Source organism: Anopheles moucheti, chromosome 3, assembly GCF_943734755.1.
Source record: "Anopheles moucheti chromosome 3, idAnoMoucSN_F20_07, whole genome shotgun sequence".
Lineage (NCBI taxonomy): Eukaryota > Metazoa > Arthropoda > Insecta > Diptera > Culicidae > Anopheles > Anopheles moucheti.
Window position 1 is genome coordinate 63,301,380 of NC_069141.1, and position 13,703 is coordinate 63,315,082.

A 13,703-nucleotide genomic window follows, 5' to 3' on the forward strand; every position below is an offset into this window, starting at 1 on the left:
TTTTGTAGAGAAAATTTTCAGTTTATTTAAGTCTGTAGATGTAAGTCTGTAGATTTAAGATGTTTTAGAAACATCAACAAGATATAATTCAAATATGACACGGCCGTTCTTAATTAAAATAAATAAAATCAGGTTAAGTTCAATTGACACCTCCATACAAAACAACGATCAATGTACTAGCAATAAAATACAAATTATTCGGAATGAAAAAAAATATTACTATTTAAAGAAAACAAAAATTACAGTCAAATAATTTTCTATCAACCCCACGCACTCAACCATCCATACTGCCCATATACAAGCGATGGCACGCAAACCTGCTCAAGGATGTGTTTGGCTTGGTTTTCCCCAAACTAACCCTCACTTAGCATTCGCGAACGACTGTTCAGTTTGTGCCGGTTTGCGTTGAGGGGTGGTCCACTATCCCCATGTTCTCCAGCGTAAAACCACGTTGTGCGGCGGTGAGTGGCAATCGAGCAATAACAAACGCAGTATTGTTGTGCGTCGGTTGATTCATCGTTGTCAGTGAGGTGAATTGCTACCGGTGCAATATCTTGACTGGTTTTTGGGCAAAACGCCTTCCCAACCCAATCAGAAACGTTTTTGGGCTATGGAATAATGATTTCATTTCGTATCTTCGTATCCGTAACGCAGAGTTCTGCTAGAAATGTGTGTGTGTGTTGGTGGTGATTGAGACCAATGTTTTATGATCAAGTGATCTTCTGAATCGTACGTTTCTCAACAACATGGCATCCACAGACGATGCAACAGTGTTACTATTAGATTTCGAAAACAATTCCAGTGATGCTAGACAGGCCACTCCGAAACAAACGCTGTCCACCGGATTACCCCTTACCAACCCTACCGACGGCAACAATCGGAACCAGCCGCACAGTGTGAGTATTTCTTTCGTTCTTTATGTGGTTGCATTCTGCGCCGTGATCGTCGTCGCGACCCATTACGACTGAAGGTGAATGGCATATGTGCAATGAGCGGTTTAAAAAGTCCCCCACATTTGAATGATGACGCATAGCTTTGATCAGGACACGCAGTTTATGGGGAATCACACACAATACCCTAATAACAATTCACCACAAAATTCACCAAAAACTTGCCTGCGTTTCAGCGTTCTAAGAGAATGGTGGAATGGTGAAAATGGTGAATGGTGAAAAGGGGACGGTGAATAGCAGGCTGCATGACAAGCGAAGTTTACAAAAAAGCGGCCATTAAGTTGTTTACAGTTTTGATTTTTTTTTATTCCATCGTCTGTCTCTTTTAACATTGGGTTCTCTGTTGTGTGGGGGGGGCGGCGGGGCGTTGGTCTTTTGTTTCTTTGCTGTGGATTGCTGCTTTGCTTTCTCTCATCGGTATTGCGTCGTGGTTTTGCTCTCGCTCAAATTGTTTGCTCCATCCATCGTAGTACACATTATCGTGTTTGCTTGCTGCTGAGAGAGGAATATTCAGATAAATTACAAGGTTAGTATTAGCAATGTGAACCTTACCGGTTGCGTGAGTGGCGTCGTCCTGTTCCATCGGTTGTTTGGTATCTTGCGGGCTCGTAAGTTATTAGTGCATAAAATGATATAACCTCGTGTTGCCATTTTAGGAATGGAATTGGAAAGCTCTTCCCCGACATCAAGTGAACTGTCCACTCCACGTTTACGAATGCTGAATCTACGAACCAGCCGACGGAAGTACCCGAACATCTAGTATGCCTTTCTGCTGCTTAAGTTTGATGTAGTTCATCTGCTACCAATACTTGCTTGATGATATCCATTCCTTTTACATCCGATAATGGTGTTTGCCGTTTCTGATGGCCTATTACGTATTTGTGCCTTACAAGGAGCGTTGTAAGAAGTAACTCTTGAAAGATATAAATCCCGTGTAAATAGAATAATGTCAACCAGTACATATGTTGCAAGTGATAACATTTTACCTTTGATAAATGATCGTGCCGGGGAATCTGCAATGAACGCTTTGAAGCATATACCGAAGGATTTGTTGTAAATTATTACTCCTTCTTCTAGTATGTGATTCACAGTCACAAGTGGGCGCAGATAATCTTTCACATTTTACGGTTTTGATAATCCGCAAAATACTACAACCACCAATATAGGCGCTTCCGGGACGTTATGAAGCTGCATCAAAATCGGCCATAGTTGTGTTGTTCCGCTGTTATATAACGGTAAACCATCAACGAAAAAGTTTATCGATATCACATCCACAACAGGTGTCCAATTTCTAAAAATAAAATCATTGCGAACGTTATTGAAAAAAATAGAAGTCACCGATAGCAGTGTTTAGAACTTACCGAAAACAATATTGCATTGAATTTTGAATGCCTTGGTACCATAGTTGTCCGCCAGCTACGGTCGAAATTGTATTCCCAACTCCTATTGGAGTCTTCAAAAAAGTTCGGGAATCAATTGGCAGATGAATATCCGTAGTTTCGCGAACTAGTACAAGCAGAGTAGTTAAAGCGGAATGAGTTATTTTATGCGATAAAGCCCATACTCTCAAACGCTTAGAGAACGCATTATGAGTTAGGGTACTATCATCCTCAACAACCGGGTCCGATTCATCTTCATCCTCATCGGTATCCGTTATGATGAAGTCTAAAACATCACTATCCTCGTCATCCTCGAGAATTTGCAGTTCCTGCTCATCTTCAATTGGTAAATAATCCATGGATGTTCAATCTTCCAACGACGATGAATCATCGATGCTTTGTTCGGCCACAGGAAGAACACCTTCCGGATCTACAACAATATAAAAATGTTATCATTTACCATAAACCAAAGTTCACCGAGCATAAAATGTTTGGTAGTAAATAGCAATAACGCGAAACACTCGAACAACAAATGTTTTCTTCAACACTCTGAATGATTTTATCACTATCATTTGCGTGGGCTTGAAATCACAATCAACTTGTTATGCGTGAGAGGTTTAATCTTGCTTACCTTGTGCTTCCCTGCTTGTATTTGGACCGGGTTGGTTCTCAGGCTCCAACAACATCCGGATCTTGGTCATCTTTGCCAAAGATCGCTTCCTGAACAGGCCACTCTTCTTTCCATCCTTGATCGCATCCATTTTTGCACAATTTAAACGGATTTAGATCACGTCAAATGAACGTTGATGGTTGTTGTTGCACCGTATTTTGGTTACCCTTGTATGCGCGCTCGCTTGGCCCTATTTTCGTTCAAACCCCCCTAGCTCAGGTGTTCATAATTACCCATGTCCGGGTATGCTTGCTGACCGATGGAACCTTTGGGTATTTTATTGCATTACCCTAATTGCGGTTTAATGTTTTTTGCTACATGATAAGCGTTTTCCTGTTTTCTAAGTTTCTTATGATTACCTTCTTTGATACAGGTACGCTTGCTCAAGATTTTCGTTCGCGTTCGTAACAGTTGTTTTGAAAAACACCGGTTGATTTGTTGACAGTTTTCGTATTTTCCCTTCTTCTTTCTTTCTTCTTCTGAATTTACCACAGCTTTCACAAGCGTTTGAATTCACCATCCAATTCACCATTCACCACATTCGATTTTGCTTGCAAATCAATTCACCATTGTTATTAGGGTACAACCTCAGAGCAGCATTAGCGAGACCCACTGTCGCTTTCGCGTTGCAGTAGCATGATAAGAAAAGCCCCAACACTGGAAGAATTAAAACATTAAATGTATGAATTACGGATTTGATAAGAAGTTCTGCAGATGGCAACGTTCTTCATCATTCTTAATGTTTCGTGACAAAAACCAAGGGAAACATGAAACATAGTTGATTGCGAATTTTGCAGCGTATAAGAAATTACTTTTGGCCGAAGCTCTTTGAATGCAGAGAATGTATTATGACAATATTCCTTTCGCTATGGAAAATCATTGGACCCTGCCAGACCTGAAGAAAAAGAATTATTTTTAGCTGCTTATGTGACGCTGTGAACTTAACTTATGTGACGTAAAAATCTAATTCCAATTATTCTCCAGATATTAATAGACCTCACCACTAGTGCCTTCCTAACCCTTTTTCATACTCTTGCTGATAAAACAAGGTCCAACATACTCCACACACAACAACCAATTATGGAGCACTGGGTACAACAGGTGTCACGCACAATCTGACATCAACTCCTGGTGCCTATCGCCCTGGTGCTAATCCAGATGGGACACATGTTGTAAGTGTAAAAAAAAATAACATTCTTACCCAATGTTTACATTTGAAAAGATTCAACTTCATTATGTCTTTCCCTCCTTTCACTTCCAGATTCACATCACCGAGGGAGGACAGGTCATTCCGGACATCAATGTGTACCAGCAGAAGAAGAGCCTTGCCCAGGGTATGATGGATCTGGCCCTGCTGTCCGCCAATGCGAATCAACTACGTTACGTACTGGAGTCGTGCCAAAATCATCCATTTTTCTACGTAAACCTCGTCTTGATCTCGACCAGCATTTTCATCCAGGTTGCGGTCGGTTTCGGGTTGATCTGGAAGAGCCAGTATAACCTTAACAATCAAAGTGATTTTAACGCGGCAACTCGCATCAGCAATCTCGTCTCGATCGGAATCTTCATCATAACACTCGTTAACGTGATGATATCGGCGTTCAATATTGCAGAAATCACCAAATAGTAGCGTGTTTGTTTAAAGATCTTTTTCATTGAAAAGCTGTCGTTATTAATGTTAAGGGTAGTATAGAAGAGATGGTGTCTAGTTCGCACATATTCGCTGCCGTTAAAAAAAACTCGTTAGAACAAGGCAATCAATATATTACTGTAAGCTAACGGGTAAGATAGTTTGGATACCTGAAGGACACTCAACGGTAGCAGATTTTTAAATCTCAGGACCGGTATAAAATCCCTTCCAGATAGTTCCTGCGAATTGTTTCCCCGCATAAGCACTAATTATACGGTAATACGAGGATACAAATATTCTAGTGAACTGATCAATACGCCAAGAAAAAGATTCCAATGCTGCCTTATCGACAACAGCAAAACTGCCTGCCGATCGTATTTAACAAGAGTTTGTTTATTCGAGTTAAGAAAGACTTCATCTAGGAGGGATAATTGTCACATATTGTTGCAAAAAATTTTGGTACCACGTAAGCAATACTCAAGGAGAAAACTTAAATTGTTAAATCGTTGAATAAACGCTAATGTTTGATCACAATCCACAAAATTTTCTAAACTAAATTTTCTACAATTTACGAGATCACACCATGTCGAAAAATGAAACAAGCATTGTTTTTTTTTTAACTAAATTACATTACAACAAAATATATTTCAGAAAACTTTAGACAAAAGACAAAAGGACAATTATATAAATAATCAATAAAAGTTTTTTGTAGAATAGAAAATTTACTTGCAATTTATTTGCGCCACACTGTGATTTTTTAAATAAAATTCAAATCGAGTGAAATATTTCTGAAACATTTCACGTAACAGCTACAGCATATGATATGTTTACTTTAACTTCAACGGCACTTAAGGGCTGAAATATGGACAGTTTTTAAAATGCACAGAGAATCATTACAATTATTATTCATTGTTTTTATAAACTACCGCGCGATATACCTTTTCAATATAGTCTTTTCCCGAGTTTTAAGAATAATGTGTGACAGAGAAATTCGCGCAACTCGAATTTCCTTGATACTATCGTTTATATTTAGTATTTATAGATCGATTTCTTCTTTTCATTGTACAAAGCGCATTTATAATCGATATCTTTACGTTTCTTTCGACAATTAGAGTAAATTTTTACCAAAAGTAATGTTTATAATATAAACAAGGAATGTATATTTGGGAAAATTTAAAATTTTACAAATACAAAATTCAATTCCACAATCAAAATTAAATGAACTGCCAAAATTTTTAGATTTGCGTAACTCGGGAAATGAATCTATATTAGCTTTTAGAGAACTTTAGAAATGGCGATTTGGTATAATATTTGCTTCGGCATGTAAATTATCCTAAAATCCTAAACTTTTATTTTACTTTCACAACATTGCAACAGATAACTTCAGTGTTTAGAGCATAATCAAGACGATCAAATGTTTGTGCCATGTCTTAGATAATTAAAAGAATTAATTATTTTTTTCTTGGTTTCTCCAAGAACCGGCATCAGAGAGAGAGAAAGAGAGAGAGAGAGTCACAGAACGAAAACGTGTTGTGTGTGCGTGTGTTAGGGAGAACAAAACACGCAAAAGGGCGTGCAATACGCACACCGTGTTGCTGGATTAAAAAAAAATAAAAGGAAAAATCCCCATGCACGTAACACGTACTGCACACATTTTTTATCGCAATAAACCACAACGAAAGGATGCGGTTTAGTGTACTGGTCACACTCTCCAGTATAAAAGCGCAAGAAGCGCACATTTTTAATTGTGTTTCATTTCAAACCCCGAGTGCTTCTCACGGACGCAAAATGCAAACGTTAGTCATCCTTCTTCTGTTGTTTTACTGTAGCAGTGCTGAAGAGAAAAGTGAGGAAAGCTTAACTAATCTGCATAATCCGCCAACTTCCCAAACCGGATTTGCGTTTGAGATGATTATGGCCAAACTCAGCATCCTGGAGCATCGCTTCATCGAAAAACAGCTCCAAACCGAGGAGCAGCTAACTGTTCTAAGCGCTCGAGTCGATCAGCTCGTTAAAACCGTCGAAAATTTGGCCTGGATTGTGCAAAACACGGGAGAAACCGTGAACCAGCTAGGTTTGAACGGGAAACACATGCAACACAATGTCACCGTCATCCAGCGCGATCTTACGCAGGTTCTGGCGGAACAGAAGCTGTTGGTAACGACGCACCAGTTCGGTGAATATCTGCGGCAGAAAGGTTGCAACACAGCGAACGTTTCGTTTTTGAGTGATGAACACTATGCAACGTACTGTAATATATTTGCTACGATCACGGTCGCTATGTAATATACTTGTATCGCCATGTAGTATATTTGCTGACGCGTTATATAGATGCGTATTGATCACTATGCGATTGTTCTTTCGGACGGACTACGGGACAGAGTCCCCCATAACAGAAATAACACTAGACTTCTTTAGTTGAGCATAACGATCAACTATGACAGTAACCGCGTGTGCACGTAGCTGCGAGTGACTCCGAGTGACCGCCTAGTCAATTGTCAATCTTTATTTTATAACATAATTACGGGTATACATCGTGAGAACAAATTTGATGGAAATTTCCATTCGTCCACATACCGGACTCTCGGATATCTGATGCTTTTGTTTGTCTGAATTTTGATTGGTTGGTTTAACGTTTTCTTGCATTCAGTTCTTACTTGTTAGATGGAGTAGTTCTGTTTCCTATAAGCTACATACGGTTGGGTCGTCTCCTGTTGCAAATTTGAACCAAGTCAAGCGCACGGGTGTGGGGTGTATTGCTCAACTGCAATGGTTGATACGCACCTGTACTGTCTTGTAATAAGAGCGTTATGGTTTTTACTTTTGGCATTGCGCAGATTCTTTGCGTGATCGTGGGAATCGGATTGATGGTTACTTTCCACGCGCTCGGTGCATTTATGGTGTATGTTTTTTTATGTTTTGCATATTGGATTTGTACCTGCAACTTGTGTGCATTGAATGTGTGCTTGCAACTTGTGAGTGATTAATAATTGTTTTAATTGCGCCTGAGGTCTATGCTATTTGCGTTACTTGTTTATTGCAGATCTTGTTCTAATATCTCGATAGAGGTGCATGGGGTGAAACATAAATAGATTTTGGAATGTTTTAAGACTGTATAGCAGATATGCTACACCTCCCCTCTTTTAGTAGAATAACGTAATGAATGATAATGATTGAAGTTATTCTCGTGTATATTTACTTCCTCACAATGTTCTATAAGATGTTTAGCAGAAATGCTACACCTCCTCCGTTTGAAAGAATAATGTTATGATTGAGTGAAATTGTATGAACGAAGAGTAATATTATTCTTTTTTTTTCGTTTTTTTTTTTTGGGTTTTAAAATTATTATTTAAATTTTAATCTATAGCAATATCATCAAAATTTTTAAGGAGGGTAATATTTTACATACACTGATTTGTTAACCAGATAGTTAAAGTTGGATAATGAGTAACTAATTGTTTTACATTTGGTTTTGATTATGAAGGTTTTGCTATTTTCGCAACTAAATCTGTGTTCTTTGCCTTTGAATTCTTTGTTTGTTTCTTTAATTTTAAATATTAATGCATGCAATTTCTTTTGAAGAATCTTTTTGAGTTTTTCTTTAACTTGGTTCATTATTGATGCTTTGCGCAATTCCTCACTTATAATGGAATATTTTCTATTCAATTTATCATTTTCAACGTATTCAGCCTTTCTTGTAGGGCAACGTATTTCATTGCGATTATTTTTCATTCTTTTTTCGTATGACACTTTTCTTTTCGTAGCGCGTTTGTGAATACTCATTGCATCCTTCTTTTCTTTGATTGCTTTGCTGTGCATATTAATATTTTCTTTATCATCTAAGACTTTTGTGTCTTTTTCAAATTGTTCATTATATGGCTTATTCATTTCATACATTTTATATACTTCATTATCTTCTGTTATCTTGTTTACAACGTTATTTCCTTCACATGTATTATAATTGTAACCATATTGTTGATTTAATTCGTTCTGCATTATTGATGTATGGAAATTTTCCTTATCACTGTGATCAGTACTTTCAATTTCATATTCTTCGCTGTAATCATTGTTTAATTCGTTCGCTCTCATGTCGTTATAAGAATATTTGTCTGGTTCTACCATGTACGTCTTATGGTTTTCATGGCTTCTTTCTTCTATGTTATTACCTGTGGTGGCTGATTTATGTTTTCTAATAAAAAGTATTTTATTTACTTCTGTATTATTTGCGAATTTTGTTTTGTTTTTATGACTTATGTGATTATTTGATATATATTTTCCAAAATTTCTTTGCTCAAATAAACTTACTTTATTATGATTATTAATATTCCTATTTTTATGATTACTTTGTTTCTGAATTTGATATTTATCACGTTCAGAATTATTTGCAAATGATACAGAACTATGCCTGTATTTGATGGCTGCATATTTACGTCTATTATTAAATTGATTAAAATATTTATTTCTGTCAAAATATCCTGTGTTATAACCAGAATAGTCATCGTATTCGTAAAAGTTAAATTGATTCCTGAATGTTGGTATTTTGTGTCGTTTACTGTCATGGTCGGGGTAATTTTGTCTGTTAGATCGATCATGTGTCTCGTCATAGGTTTCATTTTCCATTACCTTTAGAATTGCTGAAGCTAATGTGGCAAAAGTACCTGCTTTCAGTATCGTTTTTGTTTCCCTATTGTTAACTTTTTCTATTAGCGTGTCTATTCCAAGCTTGACAACCATATCATTAGCGATAGATTCTGGAATTTGTTGTTCTAAGTAAATCGCCTTTAGTTTTGCTGTTAGTATTTCAATTTCCTGGCATAATGTTATTGTATCCTTAATATTAAGAGATTTTAGTTTAGCTAAAATTATTTGAGGGTTGATCCTTTCTTGACATCTATCTTTAATGTTACTAATTAATTGTTTAAAAGACGTTAGGTTGTTAGATAGTCCGATTCTAGCCTTGCCAATTAATCTTGTTCTTAAGAATTTGATTAGCATTTGTTCATTGTCTGGAGAGTTGATTTCATATAACAATGTTGCAGAGTCTTCGAAAACACCAAAGTCTTCTGATGATCCGTCATACACGGATACCAATGAACAAGCTGTTTCTATATCAAATTGAGCCATTTTAGACAATAATTCAATAATGTGCTGTTCTATTATTATCTAATTCAACATTCTTTGAATGATTTACTAATATTTCTTCTTGCTGCTTCTTACTGTTAAATTTTTCGAATTAATCTTTGTTTTATATATTGGTGGAAAAGTTTGTAATCCTTTCTTTTTCCTCATTTATATTAACGGGATATATTAGCGTATTACTTAGCTGCGAAGGGATATTTGAAGATGTTTCTTGTATGTGGTCGTTTTTGAGTGATGAACACTATGCAACGTACCGTTCATGCAGCAAGGTACCCTTTTCCCAGTCCGGAGTGTACAGAATCCGGCCCGAAAAGCCCTTCAAACAACCGATCACGGTGCTGTGCGATCAAGAGTTCGAATCAGGTGGATGGGTGGTAATTCAACATCGTTTCGATGGTTCGACCAATTTCTATCGCGTTTGGAAGGAGTACAGCGAAGGGTTCGGTAATTTTGATGGCGAGTTTTGGCTCGGGTTGGACCGCATCCATCAGCTGACCATCTCCGCACCGCACGAGTTGGTGATCCTGCTGGAAGACTTCGATGGCAATAGGACGATTGCCAGGTACGATCGGTTTGAGATCGCAAACGAGAAGCAGATGTATGTACTCACTAAAATCGACGGATACACCGGCACAGCTGGAGACTCCTTGAGTGATTTGAAGGGACGGTCATTCAGCACGCAGGATGTCGATAATGATGCGGCGAATGAAAACTGTGCTGTAACTTATACCGGAGCTTGGTGGTATGGTGCCTGCCATTCAAGGTACGGACTGATTAACACGCTTCAACAGTCGAATGGTAATTTAATTCAAAATATGCACTTTACTTACAGCAACCTGAATGGCAAATATCTACGCGGAGAAACGAAGGAATTCGCCACGGGCATGGTGTGGAAATCGTTCCGCGGATATCACTATGCGCTGAAATCTTCCAAAATGATGATAAGGCCGAAAATGTGAAAACTGTCACTTATTGAGCATTGAGAATTCAGTTTTTGGTAAAATTGCAGGAGGTGCGCATGTTGGAGAAGCGTTATTTTAATTAAGTCACAATTGCAGGGTTCGTCGATAAATTTCCCTTAAACATTTTTTTTCTTTAAAAATAGTTTATAATTAGATCGTGATATTCCAATAAAAGTAAAGATAAACATTTATTCAAATAATACCGTCTTGTACTACCCGAAACACGATCGATCGTATACCTCACAGCCTAGCACACGAACCCTGTACCCGTGTGCGCTCGGAACCGGTGCGTAGTTTATTTTCGTTTTGGCAGCTCGCACGACGACGACGAGCACGATTTCGTATGCATCGCACCCTAGCGCTTAGTTGTTGGTGAGAAATCTGTCCGTCTACACGCAGCCGCGGAGTACCGGAGCGCGTGGAGGAACTAGTTTTCTGGGGTGAAAAGCGATGGCACTGAGCATAAACGATGGTTCGCTACCACCTACCGTAAGTAATGCCGTCCATGGGGTGTATGCTGCCGGCCGAAACACTTTGAGGGTGGAAAATAATCACTACGCAAACGTATGCCCGGCAGGTTGAGCAGGGCGCCGGTTTACCGCTGCCCGAGGTGATCCCGAACGTGAATGTGTACCAGCAGAAGAAAACCTTGGCCCAGGGTATGATGGATCTGGCGCTGCTATCCGCCAACGCCAATCAGCTGCGCTACGTGTTGGAGACGTACGAGCGTCATCCGTACTACATCTTCAGCCTGATCTTCATCTCCGTCAGTCTGCTGGTCCAGGTAGCGGTCGGTGTGGGTCTGATCATGAACAGTCGGTACGACGTGAACGATCGGAAGGAGATATGCAAGGCAAACAAGATCAACGACCTCATCACGATCGGCATCTTTGTGATTACGCTCGTGAATGTGTTAATCTCCGCGTTTGGAGTAGCGCCGCGTGCTTAATGGGCAAGACTGAAGTGTCATACTAGGAAGTATCAGTTCGAATGCAGTTGCACTACAAATTTGTATCGGTGCAAAGGGCATGAGCGTGTGCGATTTGGTGAGAAGGCAGTGAGACAGAGAGTGAGACAGAAAGGGAGCGAAAGTGCGTGAGAATGTTCTACAGTAGCTTCTCATCGTTTATGTGAATAGTGCAGTTTATTATGCACCTGCTACCGATAGAATTAGTCACCCACAACGACAAAACCATGCAACTCACCCCGTTTTGGGGGGAAAAATATGTTTCAAGTCCAGAGGGATGGAAAGCCAACCACACCCGACATGTGCAAATGTGAACCCCATTAAGCATAATTGCTTTTAACCTTATTTTTTTGGTGAAAAAAGAACAATTCACGCAACTTTGTCGAAATAATATTATGTAAATTATGTTCTACCCACACAAAACCACCTCGGCCATGTCTGCAGAATGTGAGGATTTATTTTCCTCGAGAAAACGGCTTTATAACCCGATAAGCAGGTTTGCAAAAATAATGGCCAAATAAGAGCCAGCCGAGATAAAGGCGATAAAGATGGTTCCGGACTCGGTATAAAAAAGTTCTCGAATACAGCAATAAATGATATTATGCAAAAAGCGTTTTGCAGCTTATCAACACACCATCATACGGAGAGATATGACTTTGTACAGCATTTTGTAGACTTGTATAAATAAAAACGAATTTTTTGCACAAAACAGCATCCTGCCATGTATTGTGCGTACACGCGTTGAGGGAATGAACATATTACGCATATTAATTTAATTAAATGGCCACCGAAAAAAAAACAAATGCTAACAGTTTATCGCCTACGTACGCTCCCATATCATACAGGTGCTAACCACTTCCCCGGGAAAGTCAAACCCGAAATAACACCACTTGGAACAAGAAGGTAAGTTAGCATATCCGTTCTAAGGTATTTCGGTGTGTTGACGCTATCAATTAAGATGGTTGAATTGGGCGGGCGACAAACCAGAACAATGTCCCCATACAGCTCAACCGGTGTTTCTACCATTTCGGGCACGAACCGACTGTGTGCCATTGCGTCACATGCGAACAAAGAGAAAAATGCTAAAATAACGAACTTTAAATCGCCGCTATTAAGTTCTGCCGGTTCGTTTCCCGATCGCCCACACGGTTTCATCCCTCTGGAATCCCGGCCGCAGTCAGAAGCAGAGACAGCGAACATCACATGACGTTCGTATGGATTCTCCGCGAAAAATCTAACCGCTTATGGAAAGTAAGGAAACCGGTTAGCATGCAATTGTGGGTTGATCGAAAAGTACCAAGCTCCAGCAAGCGATCGATCGTCAATTCAATTCAATTCAACCCAATTGTAATTAAGCTTTTGGTTAGCAGATTGTGTTAATCATTGATGAGAATATTTATTTTAAATATATATATTTTTTACTTATATTTAAAGAAACATTTAGCAGAAAAGCAATAATAAATATAATTAAACATAAAACATTTCACTACATGAACTCGAACTATTATTTAGAATTGTTTTGAGTAATATTATTTTATTATTTTTATTATTTATTATTATTTATTTATATTATTTATTTTATTATTATTATTTTATTTAGTATTTGTTTCGTAACCAAAAGGGGGAGTTTTTTAAGTAATAACAGATAATAATCATAATATAACTTGGCAATAGGACTAAAATAACTGATTACATCGTATATTTAAACATTGTCTTTTTTCACAAGTTATAAAACCTGTTTTTGGCAAATAGTAGTAAGACAATTAAATATTAGAAAATATGTAACTTTTATATTGCGGCATTTTTTCAGCAATAAATTCAATTAATCCAATGTAAATACTAAATAAATCGAAAAACCAAATCATACTTCATAAACTACTGATAATATTTAAATTACTGGAGTCAAACACCATTCAATCAACCCATCGCACTAACACAGCTCACATACGAGCGATGGCACACAAACCTACGCAAGGATATGTTTAGCTTGGTTTTTCATAAACTTA

The 13,703-nt window shown here is 38.3% G+C and overlaps 3 protein-coding genes across 3 annotated transcripts; all 3 read left to right on the forward strand.

The window, feature by feature from the left end:
- Nucleotides 1-746: 746 nt before the first annotated feature.
- LOC128304456 (ninjurin-A-like) lies at nucleotides 747-4,910 on the forward strand. The gene is made up of 3 exons (XM_053041647.1): nucleotides 747-876; nucleotides 4,065-4,171; nucleotides 4,261-4,910. The coding sequence occupies exons 1-3, from the start codon at nucleotides 747-749 to the stop codon at nucleotides 4,624-4,626; spliced, it is 603 nt and encodes a 200-aa protein (XP_052897607.1). The 3' UTR covers nucleotides 4,627-4,910.
- A 1,472-nt stretch (nucleotides 4,911-6,382) lies between these two features.
- Nucleotides 6,383-10,903, forward strand: LOC128303138 (ficolin-2-like). The gene is made up of 3 exons (XM_053039996.1): nucleotides 6,383-6,875; nucleotides 10,001-10,531; nucleotides 10,601-10,903. The coding sequence occupies exons 1-3, from the start codon at nucleotides 6,418-6,420 to the stop codon at nucleotides 10,725-10,727; spliced, it is 1,116 nt and encodes a 371-aa protein (XP_052895956.1). The 5' UTR covers nucleotides 6,383-6,417; the 3' UTR covers nucleotides 10,728-10,903.
- Nucleotides 10,904-11,180: 277 nt separating this feature from the next.
- Nucleotides 11,181-11,679, forward strand: LOC128304884 (ninjurin-A-like). Its single transcript, XM_053042128.1, has 2 exons — nucleotides 11,181-11,219; nucleotides 11,308-11,679. Exons 1-2 carry the CDS (start codon nucleotides 11,181-11,183, stop codon nucleotides 11,677-11,679), a joined length of 411 nt encoding a protein of 136 aa, XP_052898088.1.
- The last annotated feature ends 2,024 nt before the right edge of the window (nucleotides 11,680-13,703 follow it).